Source organism: Aptenodytes forsteri, unplaced genomic scaffold (assembly GCF_000699145.1).
Source record: "Aptenodytes forsteri isolate BGI_AS27 unplaced genomic scaffold, ASM69914v1 Scaffold18, whole genome shotgun sequence".
NCBI classification, from domain to species: Eukaryota; Metazoa; Chordata; class Aves; order Sphenisciformes; family Spheniscidae; genus Aptenodytes; species Aptenodytes forsteri.
In genome coordinates, this window is record NW_008795135.1 from 1,273,158 (window position 1) to 1,299,283 (window position 26,126).

The window sequence follows — 26,126 nt, forward strand, 5'->3', positions numbered from 1 at the left end:
ACCCCCTTTTTTTCTTTTTTTTTTTTTTTATACTACTCAGTTCACTGAAAGAAGTCCTTTGCATTTTTCATCACAATCTTATGGCTACCACCAGATACCTATTTATACACTTAGACTTAAGCAACTATGTGAGTGTTAGCAGAGTATCTGAAATTACATACAGGATTTTTTTTTAAACAATCAATAATACTTATATAAGCATATATTTGGCATAAATATTACTGTGACTATAAATTTACACTTGCAAATTATTTATAAATCAACTTCACAAACAATATATCTACAAAAAATAATAAAAATCTAGCATTAGTAACAAAATAGATCAGAAATGGCTTCACTAGTTGGGACAAAAATGTAATAAAAACACTTGCAATATACAAAACCTGTTTCTTGCTTCAAAAACCTCAGCAATTCTATAGTCAGTTCAGCGTCTACAATTTAAAGCTGACTTTCCAACAAACTTGAAATTCTTTCATACGTTGTGCAATAAAAGTGTAAGAAGCCAGTTTTCAACTAAGAGCTACTTAACAAGAATTTCAACAACCAATTATTGCAGAATACACCAAGATTAAGCAAAATCAGTTCCTTAACACCCAGCTCAAGGAGTAGATAGCCATATCCACATACCCTTCAAGCTGCCTTTTGATTCTCACAGATAGAATTAAATGTTACCTTGGAGGCCTCGACCTGGTGTAAAGCATTTTGTCTGCTCAAAGGCCCTCATCACAGCTGGTCCTTTCAGAAGATTGACAATTGAATCGACCTGTTGGGATCAAGGTTCTGTGAGAAAGATGGTTTTTACAGCAACAATTAGAAATTCTTTCTTTAAGAAATATGGACTACAGAAAAGCAGCTTTGGATTCTTTCTTACCTAACGGCTCTAGTTAAAGTAACAAGCTAGGGAGTGTTAGACTAAATCTAAGGACCTGATTAATTCACAGTTTTGAACTATTTACAGAAAACTGAAGGAGAATGAGTAAATACATACCATCCCAGTAAACAGTGGAAAGCAAAAGTAAAAAGAAAAAGAAGTATTTGCTAAAGACATCTTAGCTCAAACATGGACATTAGTATCAAAGCCAAGAAAAATAATCTCATACTTGACCAAAAAGATGCTCCAAACAGCTATGGAGCTTGTCCTGTTTATCATGGGAGATTCGAACACTTATGGGAAGCTCATCGCCTGAAAAATATTTTAAAATGAAAAATTGTTTAGAAGTTTCAGCATGTTTTCCGAAATCTTTGTAGCTTAGATGATCTGCTTTGCACACAGCCTGATGCTTAGGCTTTCAGGATTATAGTAATCGTTCTCCCTACATATTTTGCATTTAGTAGTCACCCAGTAATACAGAAATAGCTCTTAGAGAAAGGACCATATTCAAAACCCAACTGGACATGGTCCTGGACAACCTGCTCTAGATGACCCTGCTCGAGCAGCGGATTGGACTGGATGACCTCAAGAGGTCCCTTCAAACCTCAACCATTCTGTGACCAGAACACACGATTCTTCTATGCTGGAGAACATCTTAAACACCAGACTAAATGGCTAAGTAGTGTGAACCTAATATAGCAGACCACAAAGTCACCGAAATGCATTCACCATAAAATTTTTATAGGGACTCTACAGACAATTCACAATCTTAATGTTCTTACTAATTAAACGGTTCTGAGATTTTAGTAATTCAACAAAAATACAGCATCTAAATCCAGTATTTGATACGAAGCTTTTAGTAGTACATACATCATTTCCTAAGAGAGTACAAAGGAGAAGGAGTCTCCTAGGTCACTGCCCTCAGTCACTCGCTCTCTCAGACAACGGGTGATGCAACCTGAACTCTTTCAAAAGCAGTGAAAAATTGAGCTTAAAACTGGTTTTCCTCCTTGCTGTTGCAGCGACAGATAAGAAGTAGCCACTTGATAATTTATAATCCAAATTTATTCATGGTCAATCTAGACTCATTTTTCTTATGTCAGTGAAACATTTAAATAGCACTTTTCTCTCCTTGATTTTTTTTTTTTTAAGCTCCTTTAGATGTCCTTACAGCCAGTAGTTATAACCCTTCACAGGATTTTAATTGCCACAGATGGAGCCCGCTGCCAAAGAGCCCTGATCTGGAGTTAACCAGGTTAGCTTTGGAACTAGGAGAAAATTAAGTCGTCAGGAGAGTGGGAGTTTCACTGAGCAGCAGTATTTATCAACTCGAACCTGCATCTGCGCTCAGCTAGCACAGACAGACTCTTTTAGGCACCTCGGTACTTCAGCTTGATGCTGCACAAGTGTGTATCAGCTCATTTACATCTTAAGTTGAAGATACAGACCCTGGGTCTCCTCTTTTATTAACAATTCTTTATGTCCTTCATCCTTTCCTCTGTATCTGCTCAGCTCTGTAAGTATGTATCATTTCTGGAAAGTAGCTGCCTAGAATTGCATTATTCACAAGGTATCTCAGATACCTTGCATAATGTCATTAATACTTTCCTGTCCCAACTGAAAATACCTCTCCTGGTATGAACAGCAATAAAATTTGCCTTCTCTATGGCCAAGTCTCACTGGTGGCTCATATTCAAGTAATATGCCCAGTTCTTTCTTTTCCTAAATCATTCCCAAATGATAAACTCTCATCTTTGAGCGAATATTTTTTATTATTAGTCCCCAAGTATATGACCTTGTACTCCATGCAGCTAAATTCCGTCTCATTGCTATTAGCAGCTGCATTTATTTAAATTCAATTTGTCATGGCATAAACAAGAATGTGCTTCTACGTGGTCTCACATTCCTTCCTACAAACATACACCAGCCGTATCCTGCTGTCCGGGTGCCGACACAGGCTGAGAGAGCATTCCACACTCACCTAAAATGCTCCTTACTCTGTGCAACATAACGCACTGTCAAGATCAAGGCATGGAAGTGGTTAAAAGCAGTGACTCTAAGAGCTCTAACTAATTCAGTCTATTCACAGAGATGCTGGAATGTTGGCTCTCTTTCACAGATACATTTCTATTACCAAGGAGGATGCAATTTTTAAAACAAAAACAACAAAACTGCCAGGCAAATGAAAAGAATAAAACTGAATAAAAAGAACAGATGACAAGATTCATAGCTGACTTTTCTAAACATACCTGAATCCATTTCATCACTGTGAAAATAAGAACTGCACTGACTGCTACAAATGCTGGTGAATGAGGCAATGGAGTTCCTATTGCTGTTGCAATCGCTTGAAAAAAAAACACAAAACAAAAAAAGAAATAAAGTCATGTCCTTTAACACAGGCTCTGTATCAAAGTTATGGAAATTCTTTCCCTTTTCCCCTTTTAAATTTAATGATGAGATGATCTGTACCATTCTTTATCAACAATAAAGATCCCTATACTTAGGCTATCATTTAATTGGTGATCCTCGTAGGCCTCAGAGGACTAGATTCCCAAAATAGATAATTCAATTGTCTCCCTTCACCTTGCATGTGAACAAGTACCTGCAGAATGATAATACACACTTTCAATGCAGAACAACCAACTTTTCTTACACAAGTGATAGTTTTTGAAACTGTGGCCTCAAATGTTTTAGTAACTCCACATTTAAATTCTGTACTACTAGCCCATAGCTAATACAAATGACGAAATACTCTGGTTTATGACTTGCAAACTAGAGTCCATAATGGGTGTAGAAGAGATTTGATCCATTTGAGTAACACCAAAACTCAAATTACAAACTATTTTTCCCTGCCAGCCAAAATATAGTTTATGACCCCATCTCTTCCAGCTGTTCATTTTTTAGAGATGTATAGACATTTACATCTGTGACTTCAGTGAAAACTTCTACGCATAAAAAATCTCACCCACATTGGTCTAGTAAGGAGAACTGGGGATTAAAATGTGTATTTTTTTCCTGCGCTTTTCTCTCAAAAATAAATTGTTCTGTACAGAAAATAGATGGAGAACATACCTACTTCTGCAGCATAAACAGAGTAAAACATAGCCTTCTGTACTAAAAATCCTATGAAGATAAATTTGAATTCAAAGTCTTCAGAGTTATTTAGCCACATGAAGATCGTTTAGTTTCAATGCAGGAAATGCTTAAGTAATTATCCAGCAGAGGGAGTCTTAAAAACCCAAGCGAACATAAGATAATGTAGAAGTGTATCTAAAGGATATTTATATACAATGATCTGGCTTTGGTTTCATGAATTGGGTGTACCCATTCACCAAGATAATGCTGCCGTTATACATGTACCCATGTGCTCCCTACATGTTTTCTTTATTTTGGTAAATACAGAGGTAATCTTTTACTAGTTTTTGCATAATGACTTACATTTCCTGGCTAAGGAATATGTTTTGGACCTGTAGCCAACCAGGTAAGTGAATGGAGAAAACTTTTAAATGAAGCAATATGATATAATTACAATCACATCCATTAAGTAGATGAAGACATCAGTAACAACATGTTCCTAACAGAGGGGGAACAGTCCCAAGGAGTATTAAGAATTTCTGGCTGGATATTAAGAAACGTTTTCTGACTAACTCTATTCACTTATTAAAGTCTCCAAAGAGACAATGAAGGTTATTTAAAACTGGATTGTGCAAAGCATGAGAAAATAAAACACAGGAAAATGAGAAACAGATTAGATGTATTAGCTATCTCATTCTGCATTTATTGTGTTGCATTGTAAGGTTTAGAATGAGACCCTACAACACAAAATGAGAGCATTCTAACAGCTGAAATTAGCCTACTAGTTCTAATAATAACCACGGTGGCATTATGGGATCTGGAGATTTTAAGTCAAAGCATGAGAAAATAAAACACAGGAAAATGAGAAACAGATTAGATGTATTAGCTATCTCATTCTGCATTTATTGTGTTGCATTGTAAGGTTTAGAATGAGACCCTACAACACAAAATGAGAGCATTCTAACAGCTGAAATTAGCCTACTAGTTCTAATAATAACCACGGTGGCATTATGGGATCTGGAGATTTTAAGTATTGTCTAATGTAATCATTTAAGCAAAGAAACAAAAAATTCCAATCTCACTCCAACAATTGTTCTAAACTCACAGACTTTATGATTATTCTGCATATGGAACCCTAGATTTTATCATTCCTAAACAGCCAGAATGGACTATAAATGACTGGAATCAGAATAAAGAAAATGTTTTAAACGAAGAAACACTCATGTTCTAAGTCACACCTTCTTTCTCCACATACAAATCTTGTGTTAACTGGGGAACTTCCCAATTGGAGCAAACACAGGCCACTGGAGCAGCTCCTGCACAGTCAGTTTGACACATCATGGACATGCAGAAACTGCTAAATGCGCTTCAGCTGGAACAGCACTTTGCTTGTGGGTTCACCATGGTTAGAACAAGATGGACTTAATCTGTGCAAATTATCTCTACATTTATTTCTGTCCAAATTTATACGTATATTTCTGTTTCTACTCTGACAAAGAATTCTTATCTACCATGCTGCAGTAATCAAATATTAGCTTATGAAAGAGATCTCGGCAACACAGGGTTCTGTAGAAAAACGATGACCCTACCAAGATTCTACTTTCTGAGCATAATAATGAACCATGATAATGAACAAATAATGAACCCTTATTTTACTTGCAGCTAAAATTTTAATTCAGGTTTTATATCGTGTAATTAACCAATTCTCTCCAAGCAACAGAAGATAATCTTTATAAGACCTATGCTTGATTTAATTACTCCTTCCTTTTCAAAATTCTTTGTATTTTCATTCACAGTGAACGTGATGCATTATGAATTCTAGAGATGAGATGATGCTACAACATAGAGTGGAAGAAGGTGAGGAATATATGTTGAGAAACAGATAATTTTTTTTTCTTTAGATCAGCAAGCGTGGTGGTTCTGGCATTTTGCTCTCCATGGCAGATTTGGTTTGTTGTTGGGGAACATAATAACAGAAATTATTTCTGCTTTTTATAAGACACGTAATCTAAAGTAAAGCTTTACATCTCTGGCTCTGATATCCTATAAAGGTTAGGGATACCAAGATCTAATAACTAATCTGTACTCATAAAGGAGTTTATTTTACACATGTTGTAACACATCTTGATTCTAGTTATTCCTCTGTTAGAAATGTCAGAATCATTATATTCTGATAGTCTTCATAGCCACTTGACAGTCTACAAACCCACAGGTTTGATTCAGTTGACAAAAAAAAATATTATTAGTAAAGTTACCTGTAAGAATCCCTGTTGCTAATGGTATCATGACCAGAATCTTCTTGTTCATCACCTGTCACACTGAAACAGACTTTCTTCCCATTCCTTTCCCCCTTTTCATTATCACTGTCTGCTGGTATTAAAGGCTCAGGTGTTTTACGTTCTGATTTGGGAGAATATGTTATTGAAGAAAGAAGGCTGTGAGACAAAAAAAGAAAAGATAAATTCATGTTTTTCAAAAGTGAGCTAACAACAGGATAACATTTCTCGTCAACATTCTCCAACTATTATTCTATAATATGTGAAGGGAACATCTTAATTCAGTCCATACCTATTTGAAACAAGGGAAGAAAGCGACACATTCCGCTGTTAAAAAGTGTAACAGTGAAACCCATTAGCATTACTAAATACTCAGTCGTGTATGAAGGCAATGATTCTGGCTGGGGAAGAAATACAGCACATTCTTGAACACCTGGGGTCAAATTTTATATTAACATAACTATTTTTAAACAGGAACCATGTACTTCTCAGCATAAATCAAGAAAACAAACCAAAGAAACTATATCTCTGTGAAAAGCATGTATTTTCTCAATTACTACTGTACCAGACATGCCAGCCTGCATCGCAAGCTATTTTACTAAGGCATTTTAAGAATCTTTATTAACATATCTGTGTATTTCCTGACATTCCAAGTGTCTAAGCCACTATCACTAGTAAAACTGATGATTAATCTACAAGCTTCTGTGACAAGCACAAAAGTGACATCCAGTCAAGAAGAGAGAACGGTGCAGACTGATACATTTAGAACATGCACAAATCCTGGAAGAAAAAGATTCATATTCTTGGGTGATTAACTCATCTTGAGATGTTCTAATTTACTTTCAAGATCAGAACAGCTATAATGGGCAATTGTCCTTTAATTCCTGCTACTCAAACACTCCATTAGAATGACTTTTCAAACTATTATTTGGATTTGAAAGGCAGCGTTTTTCTTGCAAACAAAACCCCTTCTAAATACCTGAAATCAGAAGACACTGAATTAAGCTTTTTTTACTGTAAAGTACTTAGACACAGTAGCAGGGTTTTATTGTAGGAGCTGTCAGAATGGTCAACTGGCAAACTTTCTACCAAATACATGGAAGGATTCAAAGATACGTTAGATCGTTTTGTTACACATAATTCTTACTTCTGAAGGGAAACTATGGGAGATGCGTAACTTTTGTGAACAAAAATGCTGCCCTAATTGTTATTAAAGGGTAGCATTCAGAATTCCTTCCTTTACTCTTACTTCTCGCCACACATATTAGCATTGTCACATTACGTAAGGGGGGAATTCTGATTTTAAGTGGTTTAGAGCTCTGTCTTAATTTTGTGGGGCTCTGCCAGTTGACGTAATTCATTCTTAATCCTAACAAAGTTAAGTTTGTTCAGCTACAGTTACATCAGCACTGAGCTATCAATTTCTCTACTCTTCTGACAAAGATATTCTACCAGAAAACAACCTGATCCTAAGCTGTTCTTCAAAGTTGAAGTTTCTGGACTCAGAGCCATCACTTTTTGCATACAAAACACAGACAGTGTGTTCAACACCATGTTCAACTACAACATTTTTGAGTGTACACAAATAATTTCCTGACTCTCAGGAATGGACAGGGTTTTAAGAAAGAAATTAAGAAATCATATACTTCGGAAACGCAACAGTGTAGATTATCCTTATAATGCTGTCTGTTGACTGTGTAGCAATGAATACATACCTCAAATGGTGTATCAAGCTTGTTCTCATTGAAATCATGACCTGATAGATGTTAACATAGGGTTTGACATTAACTTTAGGGAAACAAGGACGATAAGTAAAGCTTTTTAGCAAATCCTTTCATCATTTCTGCATAACTTTCTCTGGCTAAGAGCTAACAAGAGATAGACAAATAGGTATTTATCCTACACATAGGAAAAGGTACTGATCTGAACTGTAACTGAAATAGAGAAAAACTATACAAAAGGTATAATTTTACTGGACTTTAAATCCACCCATCCACCAGACAGACATCTTTTGGGCTACACGATGCCTTAACACTTCATATCAGTGTGAAATCACAACTCAGTTCTTCCCCGTCACTTAAGTCACCGGTTAGCAGGATTCCATGAGGACAGGAAGAAAGATGGGGACCATATTTTACAGCAGTGTTCAGTTTCAATCTACCTGCTAGAGCACCCATGTTCTTGAACATGTCCTAAAATAAATGTGTTATGAAAATGTAAACCTTAGAAAATCAGGTCTTCGTACTTGTAAAACTTATTTTCTGAATACGAAAATACAAGAGGGGTTCAAAAAGGGATTAGACAAATTCATGGCAGATCATTCTAACAGTGCTCTTAAAACAAAAGGTCCATTCCGAGAAGACCTTGTAGCACTGCCTGCTGGAAGATGAGATGAGATAAGGACAAGGATTAATCTAAACTTTTGCTTTTTCTTGTGTTCCCGTTATAAACCACTTCTAGGAAAACAACAATGGGCTTTGGGCAGATCCATTCTGGTAATTTCTTGTGGATTTTGTTGTTGCAAGAAAATAATCGAGAGTAAGAAACAAGCATAATGAACTGCAATTTCAGCTCCTGAAAATATCTTCCCCTGAGTAATTATTTGTCAAGACACAGACAGACTATTACATCCTCTTCTTTCATGAGACTGTTTAGTCACTGCTGCCAAGATCTCAGTAAAGACTGATGAAGGTAGCTGGAGCTTTTCCTAACGGAGCTTTTCACTTTCTCTCAGCAGGCAGGCTTTTTCTAAGGAAAATTTTTTTGCTGAACTACCATGGACTAAAGCTGGAACTTTGGATAACAGAGTTCTGGAGCTGGTGGTTCCTGAGGTCACTGAAATGCTCTTAGAAACCCAATTCACAGATTCTAAGACACACAAACCCAAACCTGGATGCAAAACCCCCCCAATAATCATGCTTAAATAGACTTTTTTTTTTAAGTGGGGTTTTTTTTTTCTTTTTAAACACAGCACATGCACATTATATTTTCTTTGGAGATGGGTCTACCGCAAACAAAATTATCTTAGACGTCTATCTCTCATAGGAGAAATATGTGAATGAGTAGTAACTAACAGCTAGAAAGTCTCTGTAACTATGACGAAAATTTCCATGAAACAGAGAAATTTAAATCTCAACCAAAAAAATCCTCACATGTGGAATTAATCCTATATGCAACCCAAATCAACACAATCCTAAAAGTATGTCAGAAACAAACAAAACCTGCTATGATCAGTCAAAGCATTAAAAATGGATAGCCACAGGCAGTAACAAAAAACCTCTGCAACCTCTGAGCTGCTTTGCCTTTTCCTCACTCCACGCAGGCTCAGAAAACGTTCAAGCCTCTTGTATACTCCCAACAGACATCTTTCCAAAAAACAGCTGGGATCGTGGGAGCACATTGAGTGCATGTGAACCAAGAACACAGCAGAGTCACCATATAGAAAACAACTTGAAGAAGGACTTATTTCTGTATAACACCTAGCATCAAGGGTGGGCATCTGGCAATGGTACTAAAGAAGTACTGGGATACTATTAAACTATTTGGACGAGGAGTCAGTGGAACTTTGAGAGACTGTGGAAAGGGGACATATGTCTTTTTTGTGTCTGTCTCTTTCTCGCTCCTTCAGTACTGGAAGGAGCTGATAACAGAGTTCTGGAGCTGGTGGTTCCTGAGGTCACTGAAATGCTCTTAGAAACCCAATTCACGGATTCTAAGACCCAATCTCATCAGCAAGCCATGACAAAAGTTATTATGACGATAATGCTAGGAGTACACAACCTTCTCCTAGACATTCCCTTCCCATAATCCACAAGGTCTCACAGACCTGCTCTTCAGGTGAAACACTTGTTTTTCAGTTCACTTTCATTCATTAACAGATAAGGAGAGGTTGGGCAGATAACACTGTATTAATGAATGAAAGATAATGAATTGAAGATAAGGAGAGGTTGGGCAGATAACACTGCCCCAAGATTTTGGGAGTTGAGAGAGAGACCATTACTGACCTCAACACAGAGCAGAGACATCTAGTAACATGAAAGAGCAATGGTTTTTCAACAGTACTGTTATAAAGGGTACCAAAGAGTCATTTAGTAGCCCAATTTTTCTATCATTCAATACCATATAAATTTAGAATTGTGATACCGTGTTCATATTTTCTGTCCTGAGAAAATTATAATAACGAGGATTGCTTATAATAATAAGCAATTCAGTAAATAAAGACATCAATTTTATTGTTGCTATGTCATAACAGAAAACAGAAGTTCTACAGTCTTTATAAAGTTCAAGGATCGGTATGTTCAAGCATTTCCTCCTAGCTGCTGAAGTATGAATATTTCTAATTAAAGCACAGCTGTTCGATTATCCTATCTTGTTACTCTATCTGTTGTTTCTTAGTAGTCCTAACTTTTCTCTCAAGAGTAATTAGTAGCTGTAACTATGTTCTAATATAATACACCATGTACTGCTGAACTGCTCACACCCAGATAGTCCCAGCTTCCCTCTTCCCTATTCAGCACTTTTAAGTAGGTCCCTTGGCTATCCTGTTTTCTGTATAGAACCACTTTCCTCCACAGTAATTACACACTGGCAGTCCACTCAAAATCTGTGAGGAATAAAGCATGAAAAGTCTCAGTCTTACAAATAGCAAAAGGTAAAATTTGCTAAGTAAACCTGTGCACCTTATACAAGATCTGCTACAAGGTCAGTGTACAGGAAATTTATGGAAGAAAAAAAAGTGAACCCTTGTGTTTACTGTCACAACTGTGTGACTCTCAAAATGAAAATACGTATATATGTATGTATATACCTATACACACAATACATATGTGTGTGTAGTTATATATACATGTGTATGAAAGAAAGGCTCAGAAGTTCCTGTGGTTTTGCATCACAGGCTCAAGCGAGTGGAAAGGAAAGGCGTGGCAGACTGGTAACTGGAAAATCCTGAAATATTGACTGAACTTCCATATATAATTTTCTGACTTCCTTGAAGAAGAGTGACAATACAGACTTTACAGACAGTCATTTTTAAGTGTACCCAAGCACTGAAATTATCTTAAATTTAATTAACTGACTTCATCTTCAGCATGATAATTAGCAGAACTACGTAAAGGCACAGAAAACATTTTCTTTAAGAAATTTGAGGCTACTCTTACTTTCATTCCTACTGCAGTATGGAATACATTACAATTACTTATTACTGTGTAACTATGACGTTACATTACTATTAGAACAATACAAAAAAATTCCCACTCTGAAATAACTATGAAAGGACAAATCATTGTACGGTCTTCAAAATAACAGGAGAAGCAATGATACAACACTTTTCCAAACTGGAGATCATGAAAGATTGGCTTTTAAACTCAAAAAGTTATGTTATTTATATTTTCAAAATGAATAATTTCTGACATTTGCATTACATATGGGATCTTTCAAAACTGAAAGACCTATCATCCTTCTTCATCCTCATCCCAAGACAGCAAATAGCCTAGCAGTCAACCCACTTATCTCACAAATGGAAAAACAAGGTTTAAATCCTTGTCCTGAATTAGGACAGAATACGGTGAGACTCTGGGTCTCCCACATTCAAGCCAAGTGTCCTAATCACTCAAGAGTGGCTCTCCCTAGATCCATAGTTCTTCATTAAGGCCAATTTGTTTTTGAAAACTGTCTAACAAATTAATAATCTTCCTATGGGTAAAAAATGCTTTACCTACAAGTTCATCTTTGGGACTATTCAGCAATACCTGAAGAGTTCAATAAAAGCTATTTTCATACCTCTGCCCTTTGTTTCCATTCCCAGTCAAATTTTAGATGACGTGGGCCTCATATTTCTCTCACCTCAAAATAATTAGCATTTCCACATTCTAGAGAAAAGCTACAAACTGAAGTGGGAAAAAATCAGGGACGCTGGGAAAAAGAACAAAATATAATATTACCTACACTTAAATTCTCTGCCTTATTTCAATTCTATCTGAAGCCAACATTCATCCTACACTACACAAAAAGGATACCCAAATTTATCAGTATCTTCAATGGAAAAATTAAAAGCAAGTCTAGATGGTAACATTTACTTACTCGTCTATTTGACAGACACAGGTTTCCAGCTCTTTCAGTGCAGCTTGTAATTTGAACAGCAATTTTTGATAGACATCTTGTGTTTCTAAATCTTCTTCTTTTAAGAGGTACCTCAGACCATGGCCCTCTTGCTGGCCAAGAGACTGTCCTGAAGGGGCAGCCATAGTAGTAATGGTATGTTGGACATAAATCATGGGATTCAATTTACCTGGGAATAATCCAAAGAGGTTACATCATTTTCATCTTTTCAACATACATTTTGAAGTTAGTAGAATACCTAACAGACATTGAAATATTTTCCTGCTTAAAACTTCATGTAATTATTTTATTTTGCATTTTATTTTGCATATCAAAGTCAAGCTATTTAAGGAAAAAGTTATTGTGAAATTATGACTGGCCTTTATTTTGCTTTAAAATAAACCTAAGTATCGAAAATAGGGGGATTTCATAAAGGCTTGTCCTTAATCTTCATATCTGGGACAGAAACGTAAACCAGTTACCTTTTAAGACTCTATCAGAAGGACTGGAAGTAGTTCTTTCAAGCTCAGCTGACTTACCTTGATCAGTGTTTTTATTTTCCTTTTCATGGGAAGAATGTTTTCTGCTGTCTAACTGTACACCAAAGGCACTACCAAGGGAAGTTGAGGTTTTAGGGTAGGACACTTCCATCACATTGATATGGCAATTGGTTGGACAGAAATCACTGCTGTGAAGTGGTGAAATCTTTGACTTAGCTTGTTTGAAGGTAGGCCAAGCTCTGTTTTTTAATACTCTTGAAAACTGGAAGTGAGAAAGAAAACAAAATTTTGATTAACAGCTTTTGATGTGTCAGCACTTGGCTGACAAAACTTGTGTACCTGACTAGAAAACAAAAGTTTAAAGTATTTCAGGCATCCTTGACTTCAGATGCCTTGACTTCATAATTTCCATCTTTCTCTACAAGGGAAAGAAAAAATATTTTTCATTTTATATTTTTGAGGGGTTGGTTTTTGAAGTAAATGATATTTACAAATGTAAATAGCCTTGTAACAAAGAGAGAGAATTTATTTTCTTTGCAACATAATAAAATATGTATAAAAGTGTCTTCCTGGGAAGAAAGTCTGGCTACGCTCTATGATCCAGTGCTGTTGTGCACATGACATTTAAAAACACCTGCTGACATAGATGTTTTCAAGTCAATGTCTTGCAAAAATTTCTGAAATTTTTGCCTGAAGCTATAATAAAGACAGAAGTGGAAGCTATGAATTATGAATTTCATATTCAGGAAGGATGAAGTCCCCCCAGTGGTTTCCTGGGCTGCATTAGGAGAGGCATTGCCAGCAGGTGGAGGGAGGTGATCCTGCCCCTCTGCTCAGCACTGGCGAGGCCACACCTGGAGTGCTGGGTCCAGTTCTGGGCTCCCCAGTAAAGGAGAGACATGGACATACTGGAGAGAGTCCAGAGAAGGGCCATTAAGATGATGAAGGGACTGAAGCATCTCTCCTATGAGGAAAGGCTGAGAGAACGGCAACTGTTCAGCCTGGAGAAGGGAAGGCTCAGAGGGATCTCATCAATGTACTCAAATACCTGAAGGGAGGGTGCAAAGAGGACAGAGCCAGGCTCCTTTCAGTGGTGCCCAGTGACAGGACAAGAGGCAACGGGCACAAACAGAAACAGAGAAGGTTCTGCTCTGAACATCAGGAAACACTTTTTCTCTGTGAGGGTGACTAAGCACTGGCACAGCTTGCCCAGAGAGGTTGTCAGATCTCCCTCCTTGGAGATACTCAAAAGCCACCTGGACACAGTCCTGGGCAACCACCTCTAGGTGGCCCTGCTTGAGTAGGGGGGGTTGGACCTCCAGAGGTCCCTTCCAACCTCAACCATTCTGTGATTTTGAGTGATTCTGTGAAGCTGATAAACATTAGAGCATAAAAATTGCAAACACCATATTTTACAGACTTTGCTAGTCCACCACCTCTTCTCTCCCCCATGTATCAGCTCAGCAATGATGAACATTTTTTTTCCCCTCTGTTTTATAGCCTAATTCTAATACAGTGCTTAGCCACATCTCCTTCACTATAACACCTGAAATTTTGTGCACACTCTTGAACAGGCTTAGTTATTTGTTTTTTAAGATGAGAGGATGTCAACCCAAAATGGCTCAGACTGAAACTGTACTAAATTTGGACACTTGGAAAATACACCTACTTCAGAATCATAAAAGTCATGAGATCAAGCTCTCCCAGTGGAAAAAAGACTTGTCAGTCACATGTAGGATTTTTGTCAAAATGTGTCCTTTCCAGTGCAGTTTGTTGATAGGGGAGAATTTTTTCTGGGAAAGACATAATCAGTTCCAAGTCTCTGGTATTTTAATCACAGCATCTCTCCAGTCAAAATATTGCACAGACCTACCTCAGCTATGGAGCATAGCTCATGCATAAGAATATTTTCAAAGTTAACTTGCAAAGTTCCTTCCCTAATAAATGTCAGTACAAATTCAATCAGTCAAGTTTTGACTAACACTTCAGTTGAACAAAGGTATGTCCCTTCTGAGTAGTAACAGGTTTTTGTCCTGGGATTTAAATTTCTGTTTATTTTGGTGTCATATTACTTCAGCCTGATGAACATTTGACTGATTAATTACATGTAAATCTTTATATCAGGACAAGATCTGGAAGGTTACAAGAAATCCAATTATGGACTTGTTCAAAGGCTGAAGAATGTACAAATAGTTAAGAAGGGCACTAAGGACATTCAACGATGAAAATGTTCCTGCAAGCACTGCATATTTCACATCTCCATCTCCCACACATCCTGCTCCAGAGAGACCAAATGCCTGGCTACGATTTAATCAGGTCATAAGTCAGGCCCAAAATTTTTTTCATATATGTGTTGAGAAACATCTGGGACTCATGGCACTGGAGTCGAGGTCTATTATGAGCAAAATGTTCTGATGATAATAATAATAGTAGGAAGTACAGAAATCTACAGGGTTTCTATTTATAGAATTCAAACTTTCACAGTGAAACCAGGAGCCAAGCCGGGCTCAGGCACTCCGAAACTCTCCCGTAACTATGGTTACCTTTACCTTGCCAGGAAAACGACATATCTATTCCTGAACTTCATTGCGTTACTAATTGTCATTAAAAGCTGTAATTGTGAAACTACTGATTTTTGAGCAGATGAGCTTGAAAGTGCAGTTTGTATCAGCAATATCTGCTTCTAGACAGTATAAGCACTATGAAAACTTCCCCAAGGCTGTTCGTTTCATATCCAGCATAACTCAAAATTTCATCTATTGTCTTGGCCTCCTGTAAAGAGACTGTACATCATGCTAGAATTTTTTGGCTACAGGAAAGGTATAAACCACCTACATGTTATGCGAACTCTAAATACACTATTATTAATGTCAAAACTATGAATTTGTTTTTTAAAAAAGATATTTTGATTTTTAATCAATTTGAAAACACGGAGGTTTATAATTCAGGCAAACAATGGAGAGATCGGATGTTTGGTAACACAGTATCAGAATCCTTTTGATGTCTTCTTCTGTGACTCAACTCCTCAGTTTATTCCATTCCTTGTCGGAGAGCACCCTGAAAAGTCTTTGGAAAGCCACTTTTTGGCCTTCATCCTACTGAAGCTACAGGTTTTCCTTACAGGTTTCCCTCCTTTTCCTTTGAAAAACAAGAAAACATTATCTGTTCTTTTCCATGCAACTTTTAGAACTGTGTGAAGCTTCTATGTTGAAACTCTTTTTCCTTTTTTTTTTTTTTCCAATTTTTTGCATATTAACTCTCAGAACAGACCAGTCTCTAAATGTCACAACTCAGACCCCCAGCTGAGATGAGGCAGGGCAGAGCCAGTTCTGTCTAACCAGAGAGAGTTGGGGTTGTTCAGCCTGGAGAAGAGAAGGCTTCAGGGAGACGTTATTGCAGTCTTTCGGTACTTATAGGGGGATATATAGTATCAGTACTATACAGGGGGGTTATAAAAAAGATGGTGGCAAACTTTTTAGCAGGGCCTGTTGCGACAAGACAAGGGGCAATGGCTTTAAACTAAAGGGGGGTAGATTCAGACTAGATATAAGGAAGAAATGTTTTACGCTGAGGGTGGTGAAACACTGGCACAGGTTGCCCAGAGAGGTGGTGGATGCGCCATCCCTGGAAACATTCAAGGTCAGGTTGGATGGGGCTCTGAGCAACCTGATCTAGTTGAAGATGTTCCTGCCCACAGCAGGGGGCTTGGACTAGATGACCTTTAGAGGTCCCTTCCAACCCAAACTATTCTCTATGATTCTATGATTCCATTTTGGGCCTACTTCAAACTAGTTCCAAACTCCCAAGAATTAGGTTGTATGGGATAGGAACCAGAAGCCAGGACGAGAAAATAAGTTTGCATTAACAAATTGGCAAGTGGCTGATTCATTTATGCCCTGCTTAGCTAAACAACTATCGAGAAATACACTGACAGCAACTAGAGGTCATACTCTGGGTTATTTATTCATTCACATCTCATTAATTTAGATCTCAAGTGTATGCAAGTCAGTGTATGCTATAATGTTTTATTAACCCAAGTTAATCTAACAATTTACAGAGCTATTACTATTAATAGTCATGCTAGAAAAAGTCATACCATTTTGAAGGGTATAAAAGATGAATAAAAGGGTATTTAAATTTGGTATTATATAAAATATAAATTTGGTATATAAATTTGGTATTTAAAATTAAGATGCATTAGAAGGAAAAAACAACTCTGCTGTTATTGCTTCATTTTTGGTTAACATCTGCAAATTCACTAGAGTATTGGTTTAAGGCATTTACAAGAATGCTGGGCCTTTTGTGGGAAATATGCAGTCGATTGTATCTACAACCGAACGCAGCTAACAAGAAAGGATACGATCTACCCAGTGTCTAAAAAAGGGATAATAAAAAGCACGGTTTGAAGTCAATTTATGCAATTACTCAGTTTAGGCATTCACGCCTCAAAATAGCTAAACTTTCAGCCACATTTTTGTCATTGCAATAGACATTTTGAAGAGTTATTCAAACTGTACCACATTCCCCTGTTTTTCCCTTAAAAGACAAATATCACCAAGCTTAGGATATGCCGGTCATACCTTTTTATAACTAGAGATTCTTCGGTAGATATGCTCAATTTTCTCACTGCAAATGACACCGAATTTACTTTGAAGCTCAGTGGGGATCACTTCGTTTAAGGAATTGAGGCTGTTGCAATTCTGCACAAAATGTTCATCGCTTTTTGCCAGTGCTTCAAGAATCTAAGATAATAAAAACAAGAGCAGTATGTTATGAAATAAGATGACCAAGATAACCCCTTACTTAACCCCTTACTTATCATCCCTTATAATTAAAGCTGAAAAGCCTGATAATCAGTTGCCTTTTAAAATTACAGGCAGTGCTGCATAACAACAATTAATGAAACTTGGGAAGCTAAGAGGTTTCTTTAAATCTATCCCCTGCATAAGTTATACCCATAATAAGTACTTTTATTTGGCTTCTCATGACATTGTCTGATAATGGATTTACTACTAATTTCCTACTAATGTAACCACTATGGCTCCTCTGAAATCCATTATCTGCTGTATTTACTTGAACAGCACATATTATGCAAAGCTGATGAATTAATTCATTATTTGTAGCAAAACTTTGGTCTGGCAGTATAAGTGATACTAACGCATTGAAAAAGCACACAAGAAAACTGAGTGCTATCCTCTTGTATATTCTGCATATATAAACAGGAAATAGGGAACAGAATAAGCTATACCGCCCTGCAAAGACTGAAGTCTTGCTATGATGGAAATAGCACCAGGAAATGATGGTGATAGAAAACTGAAAAAAAGGCATGTTGAAGACATGAGGGTTGTATGTAGCCCTTTTTTTGGAGTTAGAGTTACATTTCAGGCATTGAAATTCACTGTGTTACGGAACTTGGGAGATGCCTATTGCTGGTTGGGTCCAACTCTGAAGATATGTTTGAAAAACACACCCAAAATTACTTTCTAACAAAGGCACCCAAAATCCAGATGAGGCACCTAAATAAGAAAAGGCTCGCATTTTAGAGATACTCAAAGAAATCTGGACAAACAGCACATACAATATTAATCCATCATGGGACTCATGTCTGTAATTCACTTCTGCTACAGTTCATTAATGTACTATCCACCATCACAGATGTAATATATGATTTATAAGCTTGACCAAGGAGTTTAGAAAAAAACAACAATGTACAGAAATTTTGGACTGCAAAATCCCAAGTTTTTAAGAAGTCACAGATTATAAATTACTAGATCCTGAGAGAATTTTTTTCTCAGGTCCCCAGCAGGATGAATTAAGGAAAGCCTTTCTTCTGCAGTGTTTAATTACTGTATTAAAACACCCCAGTCACTTTGGTCACATTCTTAAGCTTCCTTTATGTCAGTTTTTATTAATAATACAAATTTAAATAATTCAAGTGGATTTTTTTACAGCTGTACATTAAAATAAGTGCATGCAAAACCAGTAACTTTTGCAGCACAACTTTGGATAATTTCTCATGGTAATAATTAACACAAAAATTTGCACATAGGAAAGGATAAGATAGGAAAGTAGTCCAGGATTACTTCACTCCCCTGCTACATATGATGCAGAATAGAGGTGTTTAAAAATGCAAAGCAACAATAAATACACAAAGAGAGAAAGAAGCATATGGAGAGAAGCATAAGACCCCACTGAACGCACAGAGGAGTTTATGTTTAGAGTATTTAAAACCACTTGCAGACAGTTATATTTGATGAAGTGTCACTACAATTTTTATTATTGCCTTTGAGTTAAGGCACCTGGTTTTTCTAACGGTGGACCTTTTGTAGTCATTTAGACCACCATGACTTGACAGAAACATTATATTATTCTAACATAGTCACATTACATCTCCTTATTGTTTTTAATCATTTCTGAATATTTAATTAGCCAGCCTAAACACTAAGGGTGATGACACTGCATTATTTAAGGCCAGAATCAGTGTGCTGGAAGCACTTCTTTACTTAACTACTCCATGTACAACAATGGAAAAATACTTCTTAAGCAGTTAGGAAATAATACCTTAAACATTTTATATGAAATTGTAATTACAGAATTAACATCTTTCAGGCCAATGACTTGAAGCATCGACTAGACCAGCTCTACCAAATCTCAGGATGTTGGTGGAAGAAGTTACTCCCCTGTCTGTCAACCTGACCTGCTCCCAAGTGAAGTCAGGGAAAAGAAACACGTGCCCATGCCTCAGTCATTTCAGGAAAAGATCAGTACTTTAGTTTACAGTTCTGATAGAAAGATCAACAGAAAAAGAAATTTGCAGATATCAATACACTCCCCAAAAGTTTGGGCTTTCACAGTTATATTAAGCATGCTTTGTTAGTATGCATAGGTGTGTGAAAAGATAAAAACAAACTTAGTAAAAGAGCTGTATTACAACATTATTTGTCAATCTGACCCAGACAATACCAGATATATTTAAAAAATTTCACATCCCATTCATAGCAATCACAGATTTTACCATTTGGAAATATTCACAAAATAAAAACTCCAAAGTAAACTCTAAAGTTGCACTTGGTTTTTTTCTTCTTCTGTGATTTTGCCAATGTCTGTGCGCCTGTATGTGCACAGCTTTATTTTACTATCAGAGACAGAAAAGACAGATGCTGTGCTACTCCTTTTACTGAAACAAATCTTAAAAGTTGCACATGCAATTCTGATGAGATTAAGTAATTTTTGGAAACTACAGCCTACCTTCACTAAATTTTGACATTTCAGTGAGTCTTTGACTTTCAAGTTTTATGTGATAATTAAGAAAAAAGGGAGAGAGGCAGGAGGAATGGAAAACTTTAAAAGTCCTTTAACATTTTTTCAGTTTAGAGGCTCAATTTATAACCACACCATAACTTAGTTTGCTTCCTGAGTACACAATTGTCCTCCAAAATGTCAGAGGGATAAAGGCGACCAATTACAAGATATTAAATGAAATACATATAATCCTAAGAATAAGCAAAAGACAGATGTTGCTCCATTGGTATTAAGCATAGTAAGAATTAATACATACAAAAATTGCTTCATACCTTTGCAGTCAAGCTGAAAAATCCCTTTGGTTCAATCATTTTTTCTAACACGTGGCACTTTATTCCAGCTGTGCTGTCATACTCATAAACCACTCCATACTCCAGATGAACATTGTCAACAGTCAGACTCACATGATCTTTCTTCCCATCAATTATTGCCATAGTGTTAAATTTGTCAATTACCTCTAGAATAAAGAAAATAACACAAATCAGTTGAAGAAGGTTGGCCATTAAACACACTAAAAAGGACACAGACAAATGTTCTAGAAACAGGTATGCTGCAATCATTCTATTTAAAAACATTCATCAAAAAACCCAGCTACCAGCTGAATGATTTAAAAATCAGAACACCAGTAGGTTTATGGATGCTAAAATACTAGATTGCTAAAGAGGCATGAACAGACAAGTCACAGTGGTCTCTCTTTACATACAAGCAGTTATTGAAGGGGACTAATTCAATTTCATTTATAATCCAGAGACATAAAAAAGCAACAAAAAAAGGGAAAAATGAGAACTTCTAAATAAACTAGAAGAAAATGGCCATGAAAAGTGTCAACATTCAGAAAAGAAACCACAGTATCAGCATTTACCCAGAGAACATAAATACAGTTCACATGTTAACTGTCTCTTTAATTACCATGATGCATATGAATGCAGCTTTACCTAAATGTTAATTGCCTGAAAATAATCTGAAGGATAGCTGATTTGTTATTTCTCATGCAGTAGTGACTAATGCATCTAATTTAGCCTTAAACGATTACTAGGGGTGAAAATAAATCAGGTAATTCCTAGGATTATGTATCCTATGAATGAAAATTGAATAGCTTTTCCCTGAAGTATTCATAGAAGCTTTTTCTTGAAATGGGAAATACAGTAATTTTCAGAGAACAGCATGTTAAATTTGCATCTTTAAAATACATAAAAAAGCAAATCCTTATGTAAAACGCATCTTACGGTCTGCCTGCAATTTCCTCTCTGAAAACAAAACCACTGCCTATATTTTCCTTGCTACACCACCAACGTTCTCAGCAACAACAAAATCAAAGCGAGCACCACACACCTTCCACTTTGCAGTCAAAGGCATCTCCTCCATCATCTCCAGAGGGCTTGGTGTTTGTTTTCTGAAGATCTTCCTGTGCACTTTCAATGCTGTTGTAAACCCATTGTATAGAATCTTGCTAAAAAACAACAAAAAAAAGACAGCTAGGAAAAGCTTTGCAAATGCAATTGATAGCAACTTATTTCACTGCTCTCAAACATGAAATAGTTGCTTAAATTCCTTGATTATTATCAGCATTATTGCCTTCTGATCTCCAAGTTAAAAATAGTATTTTGAAAATTACAGAGAATTTTGGCTTTGTCTAAAACCATCTGAAGCATTTTGTCAACTTATTTTTTATTTCAGAGTACACTGTCATGAGACAGTGTGAAATCTGTGACAGTATGACATCCATCAGTTTCATGTCTCTGCCAAAAATAATTTAAGACATTTCAAATCAAACTGCAGATTGAAAAATATTTGAGACAAGAAATCGTGAAAAAATAAAGAGAACCGATTTTTGCCTTGCTAAATCTGCTGTGCGTCCACAAATCTCCTGGCAAGTATTATGGAATACCAACCAAAGATATAGCATGTCCAGTTAATCTATCACCCATGTGTCACTGGCAAGAATATACACTACAGCCGTCATTACTTCTATTTGCCTTTACCACAGTTGTTTTACTAGATGCTCTTTATTTTTCCCCCAGATTAGCAAAACCCCCCAAAAGGACAGAATTGCAGGCCCCAAAAGTCCAGCATCTTATGTGACTGAGTGACACGTGAGCACAGGAATGGAAGCTTGGTCATACAACCTATGAAGAAGCCGCGTGTACGCCTTTGTCGTGGTTTAACCCCAGTCGGCAACGAAGCACCACCCAGCCGCTCGCTCACTCCCCCCGACGGTGGGACGGGGGAGAGAATCGGAAGAGCACAAGTAAGAAAACTCGTGGGTTGAGAGAAGGACAGTTTAATACTTGAAATAATAATAAAATAATAATAACAACAACAACAATAAAAAATTGTAATGGAAAGTAAAACAACGAGAGAGAGAGAGAAAGAGAGGAACAAAACCCAGGAAGGAAAAAAAAAACAAGAGGTGATGCAACCGCTCACCGCCTGCCGCCTGATGCCCTGTCAGTCCCTGAGCAGCGATCGCTGCCCCCCAGCCAACTACCCCCAGCTTATATACTGAGCATGATGTCATATGGTATGGAATATCCCTTTGGCCAGTTTGGGTCAGCTGTCCTGGCAGCTGTGCACCTCCTCGCTGGCAGAGTATGGGAAGCTGAAAAGTCCTTGACTAGTGTAAGCACTGCTTAGCAACAACTAAAACATCGGTGTGTTATCACATTATTCTCATGCTGAATCCAAAACACAGCACTGTACCAGCTACTAGGAAGAAAATTAACTCCATCCCGGCCAAAACCAGGACAGCCTTACGTCTTGTTCTTCCCCTTCACTTACTCAGCCACATGCCCATCACATCCTTGTGGAAGGGCCTAGCAAGCGTGGCATCTCCAGACTACTCTTCTCTTCCTCTTACACTTCAAAAGAAGCTTGACAGTCAGTTAATCACTCCCTCTTCAACAGCTACAGCAGAATAAATGACATGATTATGACTAATCTGAATTCATAGACTTTAAAAAGAAGTTTGTGGAAGAATTCAAAGTTAAGCAAGGATAGCAGAAGTTTCAGCTGAACGTTGCAATTTTCACGCAAAATGCCAAGTACATCCGATTATGCTTTGCTAACATACAGTATTCAGCCGCTACCTTTATCCCATTAATCATAGACAACAATTTTTGTATGATCAAGTTACTATTTCTCTCTAGGTTTCCTAGATTCATCCATGCCTTACTTTTCACTCAATGGCACTGAAATATTTTAATAAGGAAGCTTAACTTTCAGAGCTCTCTGTTGATTGTTGGAAGACACCTGCGCACAAGCTGATCGACAGAAACACTTCTGAAATCCACACTTCTTTGCAGGTATACCTGAAAGCTTGCTGCTTATTTATGGAGTCTTACAGGTTTGCTTGGCAGCATTAAAACTGCCATGCCAATCTCTAACAGGAGATTTACATTATGTCAAAGGGTTCCTTCATTATTTGAACTTAATATGGCCTAATGGAAGGACTAACTACTTAAACTGGCAGTCCCTCTTTCAAAAGTTAACACAGGATATAATGCAACATGATTTGGAGCAATGTTCTCCAAAAGCATTACAGAAGCACAAACTAAACATAAATCTGTCACACCATGATCAGTATCACTGCAAAGAAATTGTACGTAATTCGAAGAAGTAAAATGTGCTTTCAATTTTCTTTATCCAGACAAGACAGAAAGAATATAAACATTGTCCAACAGAAGTTACACAGTTATTCACACTGCAAGAACCTGAAATGAAACTTCACACTCCAGGCAAGCAGGGACACTCCTCACCCTGAGAAGTGGAATATACAGGAAACAGAAAAAGATCCCCTTTCAATTATGCAATTGCCAACCACAGGAGAGACTGCAATATTCGTGCTAATTAAATGATCCATAGTCATCTTCCAAATAATTAAAAACCCAAATTTCTGAATAGGAAATGAAATTTTAGCTGTCTTGACACCAGTGGGAATACTGCCATTTATTTCAGTCTAGACAGTTCTCCCATAGCATTTGATAGCACTACATCCTAAATGAAGTTTTTCTTGTCAGTCTGGGGGATTTTAGTTATTTGCGATTTGCCAAATTATGATCAGCTACTTTTTTAGATTGAAATAAATACTCTGTATAGGAAAAACAGTTTTGTACTCCAACATACTACACAAGTGGATTAAAAAAACAGTAATTTTGCATGTCAAGGCATTCACGCCAGCCTACGTTAATCAATCCTCTTTGGACATCACTAATCTCTATAGGAACTCCACACTTATACACAGAGAGAACACACCTGCTATAAAGGATTTAATTTATCTTTTATTCTAGCCAGTTTTGCTACTAGTGCACAAAGCACCCTCTCTTTCCTAGAGCACATCTTCCTTTAAAGAATAGGTGAGCTTGATCTTGATATGCTATGTAACAACTTCAATTCTGTATTAGAGTTTGAACACAAACATCCAGACAAACATTTTCATAAAGACTGTATTTGCATGACACAGTTGTAACTAACTCTTACTTAGAATTCTTATCTCATAGCTGTGCAGTAGGTGTGGGAGAAGGATTTCACTCTTGATTTTAATTGGATTTTTCTTCGCAATTAATATGCACTGGAAGAGTTTGTGAAGTTAATTAATGATATTGGTTCACAGTTCATGAAAAATTTGCAGGGACTTGGAAAAATTACGTTATAGAATCCAGCTGGTTTTGGTTTTCTTCCTTAAATTTATGTCTCAGAAGCCTTAGATTTTCTCCTATACTAATGTGAAAAAGATAACAATAATTGCATGCTTATATTAAAAAAAGTGAAATTTTGAGTCCTTGAATGTATGTTTATTCCCAAGATTGGAATGCAATGGGAACACAGAGACTTTTATAGATGGAATATGTGCACTCTGCTCTCTACATGTTGAAGTGTTACAAAATTCTGGAAGAAGATCAGCTTTTTGCATTGCCTTCTCATGCAGCTGAGCAGACAGCGAGCTGTGTAAATCCCTCTCCATCATGATGAGAATATACCTCGTAACGCTTTCTGCCGAGAACTGCAGAAACACTTTAAAAATACCATATTAAAAAAATTAGCTATAGTTTAGATTTATTTCAATGTACAAATTAAATAGACCTTGAACATCAGCAATATATTGAGCAATCTTCAGCTTTTATAATTCAACTGGCTTCCCTTCGCTTTTATTCAGCACTCCTTTCCCCTCATCACACTCAAACACAACAGATACGTGGACAGAGATACACACCACACTCTTTATTTTGACCAAAAAAAAAAATTTAGAAGAAAATCTGCAAGGGTACCAAGTGAGACGTACCTGCATTGGCCGCCTGTACTTCCTGCACGCCGTGACATGAGCAATAACACTTGCATGAGTCTCTTTGCTGACATTAATTCCATTCACTTTGATTATGCATTGGCCAGGGTGGAGACAAGCCGCAGCTGCCACTGTTCCTATAAAAAAACCCAACATAGTTAACAGACTTCTTTTCCTAAACATCTCCTTTAAAGCTTACAGTCCAAAAGCTTCATTTTTTAATCAGAATCTGCTCTCACCGATTCTTACATACTTCCCCTGACCGCAGGGTGCTTCTGCAGTCAGCTGGACTCCAAGAAAATGGAGTTCCTCAGCAGATAATTCCATAAAAAGAGACCAGACTACTTTCTAAAGGCTATTTGCTTTATAAAGCAAATGTTGATTCATAGTGGAAAATGCGGAAAATTTGTCTTAAAGAAAAGGATTTTAAAGGATAAAAAGGCTCGAGCTTGAGACTCACTAATTATAACTTAGACCACTTTTATTCTGAATTCTTTCATATGCTCCAAGCTTATGAGCTTCTTGACTACTTCAGGTGTCTCTATTTTACATACAAAACAGAAGCTTTCTGACAATTCATAAAGAAGTATCAGAGCATACTAAAGTTTCTCGTCAAACATTATGCGAAATAACCAAGTCCAAAGACATTTCCAAGGATTTTGTTCTCATTTTAATCTTTTTACCAACTCAATTCTAACAGAGTCTTACAGCTTTAATCAAAATACCCA

General features: G+C 36.9%; 1 protein-coding gene across 1 annotated transcript in view; it reads right to left on the reverse strand.

Annotated features, from left to right (window-relative positions):
* The window catches only part of PREX2 (phosphatidylinositol-3,4,5-trisphosphate dependent Rac exchange factor 2), a 187,182-nt gene that overhangs the window by 58,705 nt on the left and 102,351 nt on the right, over positions 1 to 26,126 (reverse strand). The window contains exons 20-29 of the mRNA XM_019471843.1: positions 25,399 to 25,535; positions 21,453 to 21,570; positions 20,393 to 20,577; positions 17,399 to 17,560; positions 12,858 to 13,080; positions 12,301 to 12,508; positions 6,202 to 6,381; positions 3,121 to 3,215; positions 1,101 to 1,183; positions 673 to 763 (exon numbers count right to left, since the gene is read on the reverse strand). Coding sequence (XP_019327388.1) covers positions 673 to 763; positions 1,101 to 1,183; positions 3,121 to 3,215; positions 6,202 to 6,381; positions 12,301 to 12,508; positions 12,858 to 13,080; positions 17,399 to 17,560; positions 20,393 to 20,577; positions 21,453 to 21,570; positions 25,399 to 25,535 — 1,482 coding nt within the window. The remainder of the gene's footprint in view (positions 1 to 672; positions 764 to 1,100; positions 1,184 to 3,120; positions 3,216 to 6,201; positions 6,382 to 12,300; positions 12,509 to 12,857; positions 13,081 to 17,398; positions 17,561 to 20,392; positions 20,578 to 21,452; positions 21,571 to 25,398; positions 25,536 to 26,126) is intronic.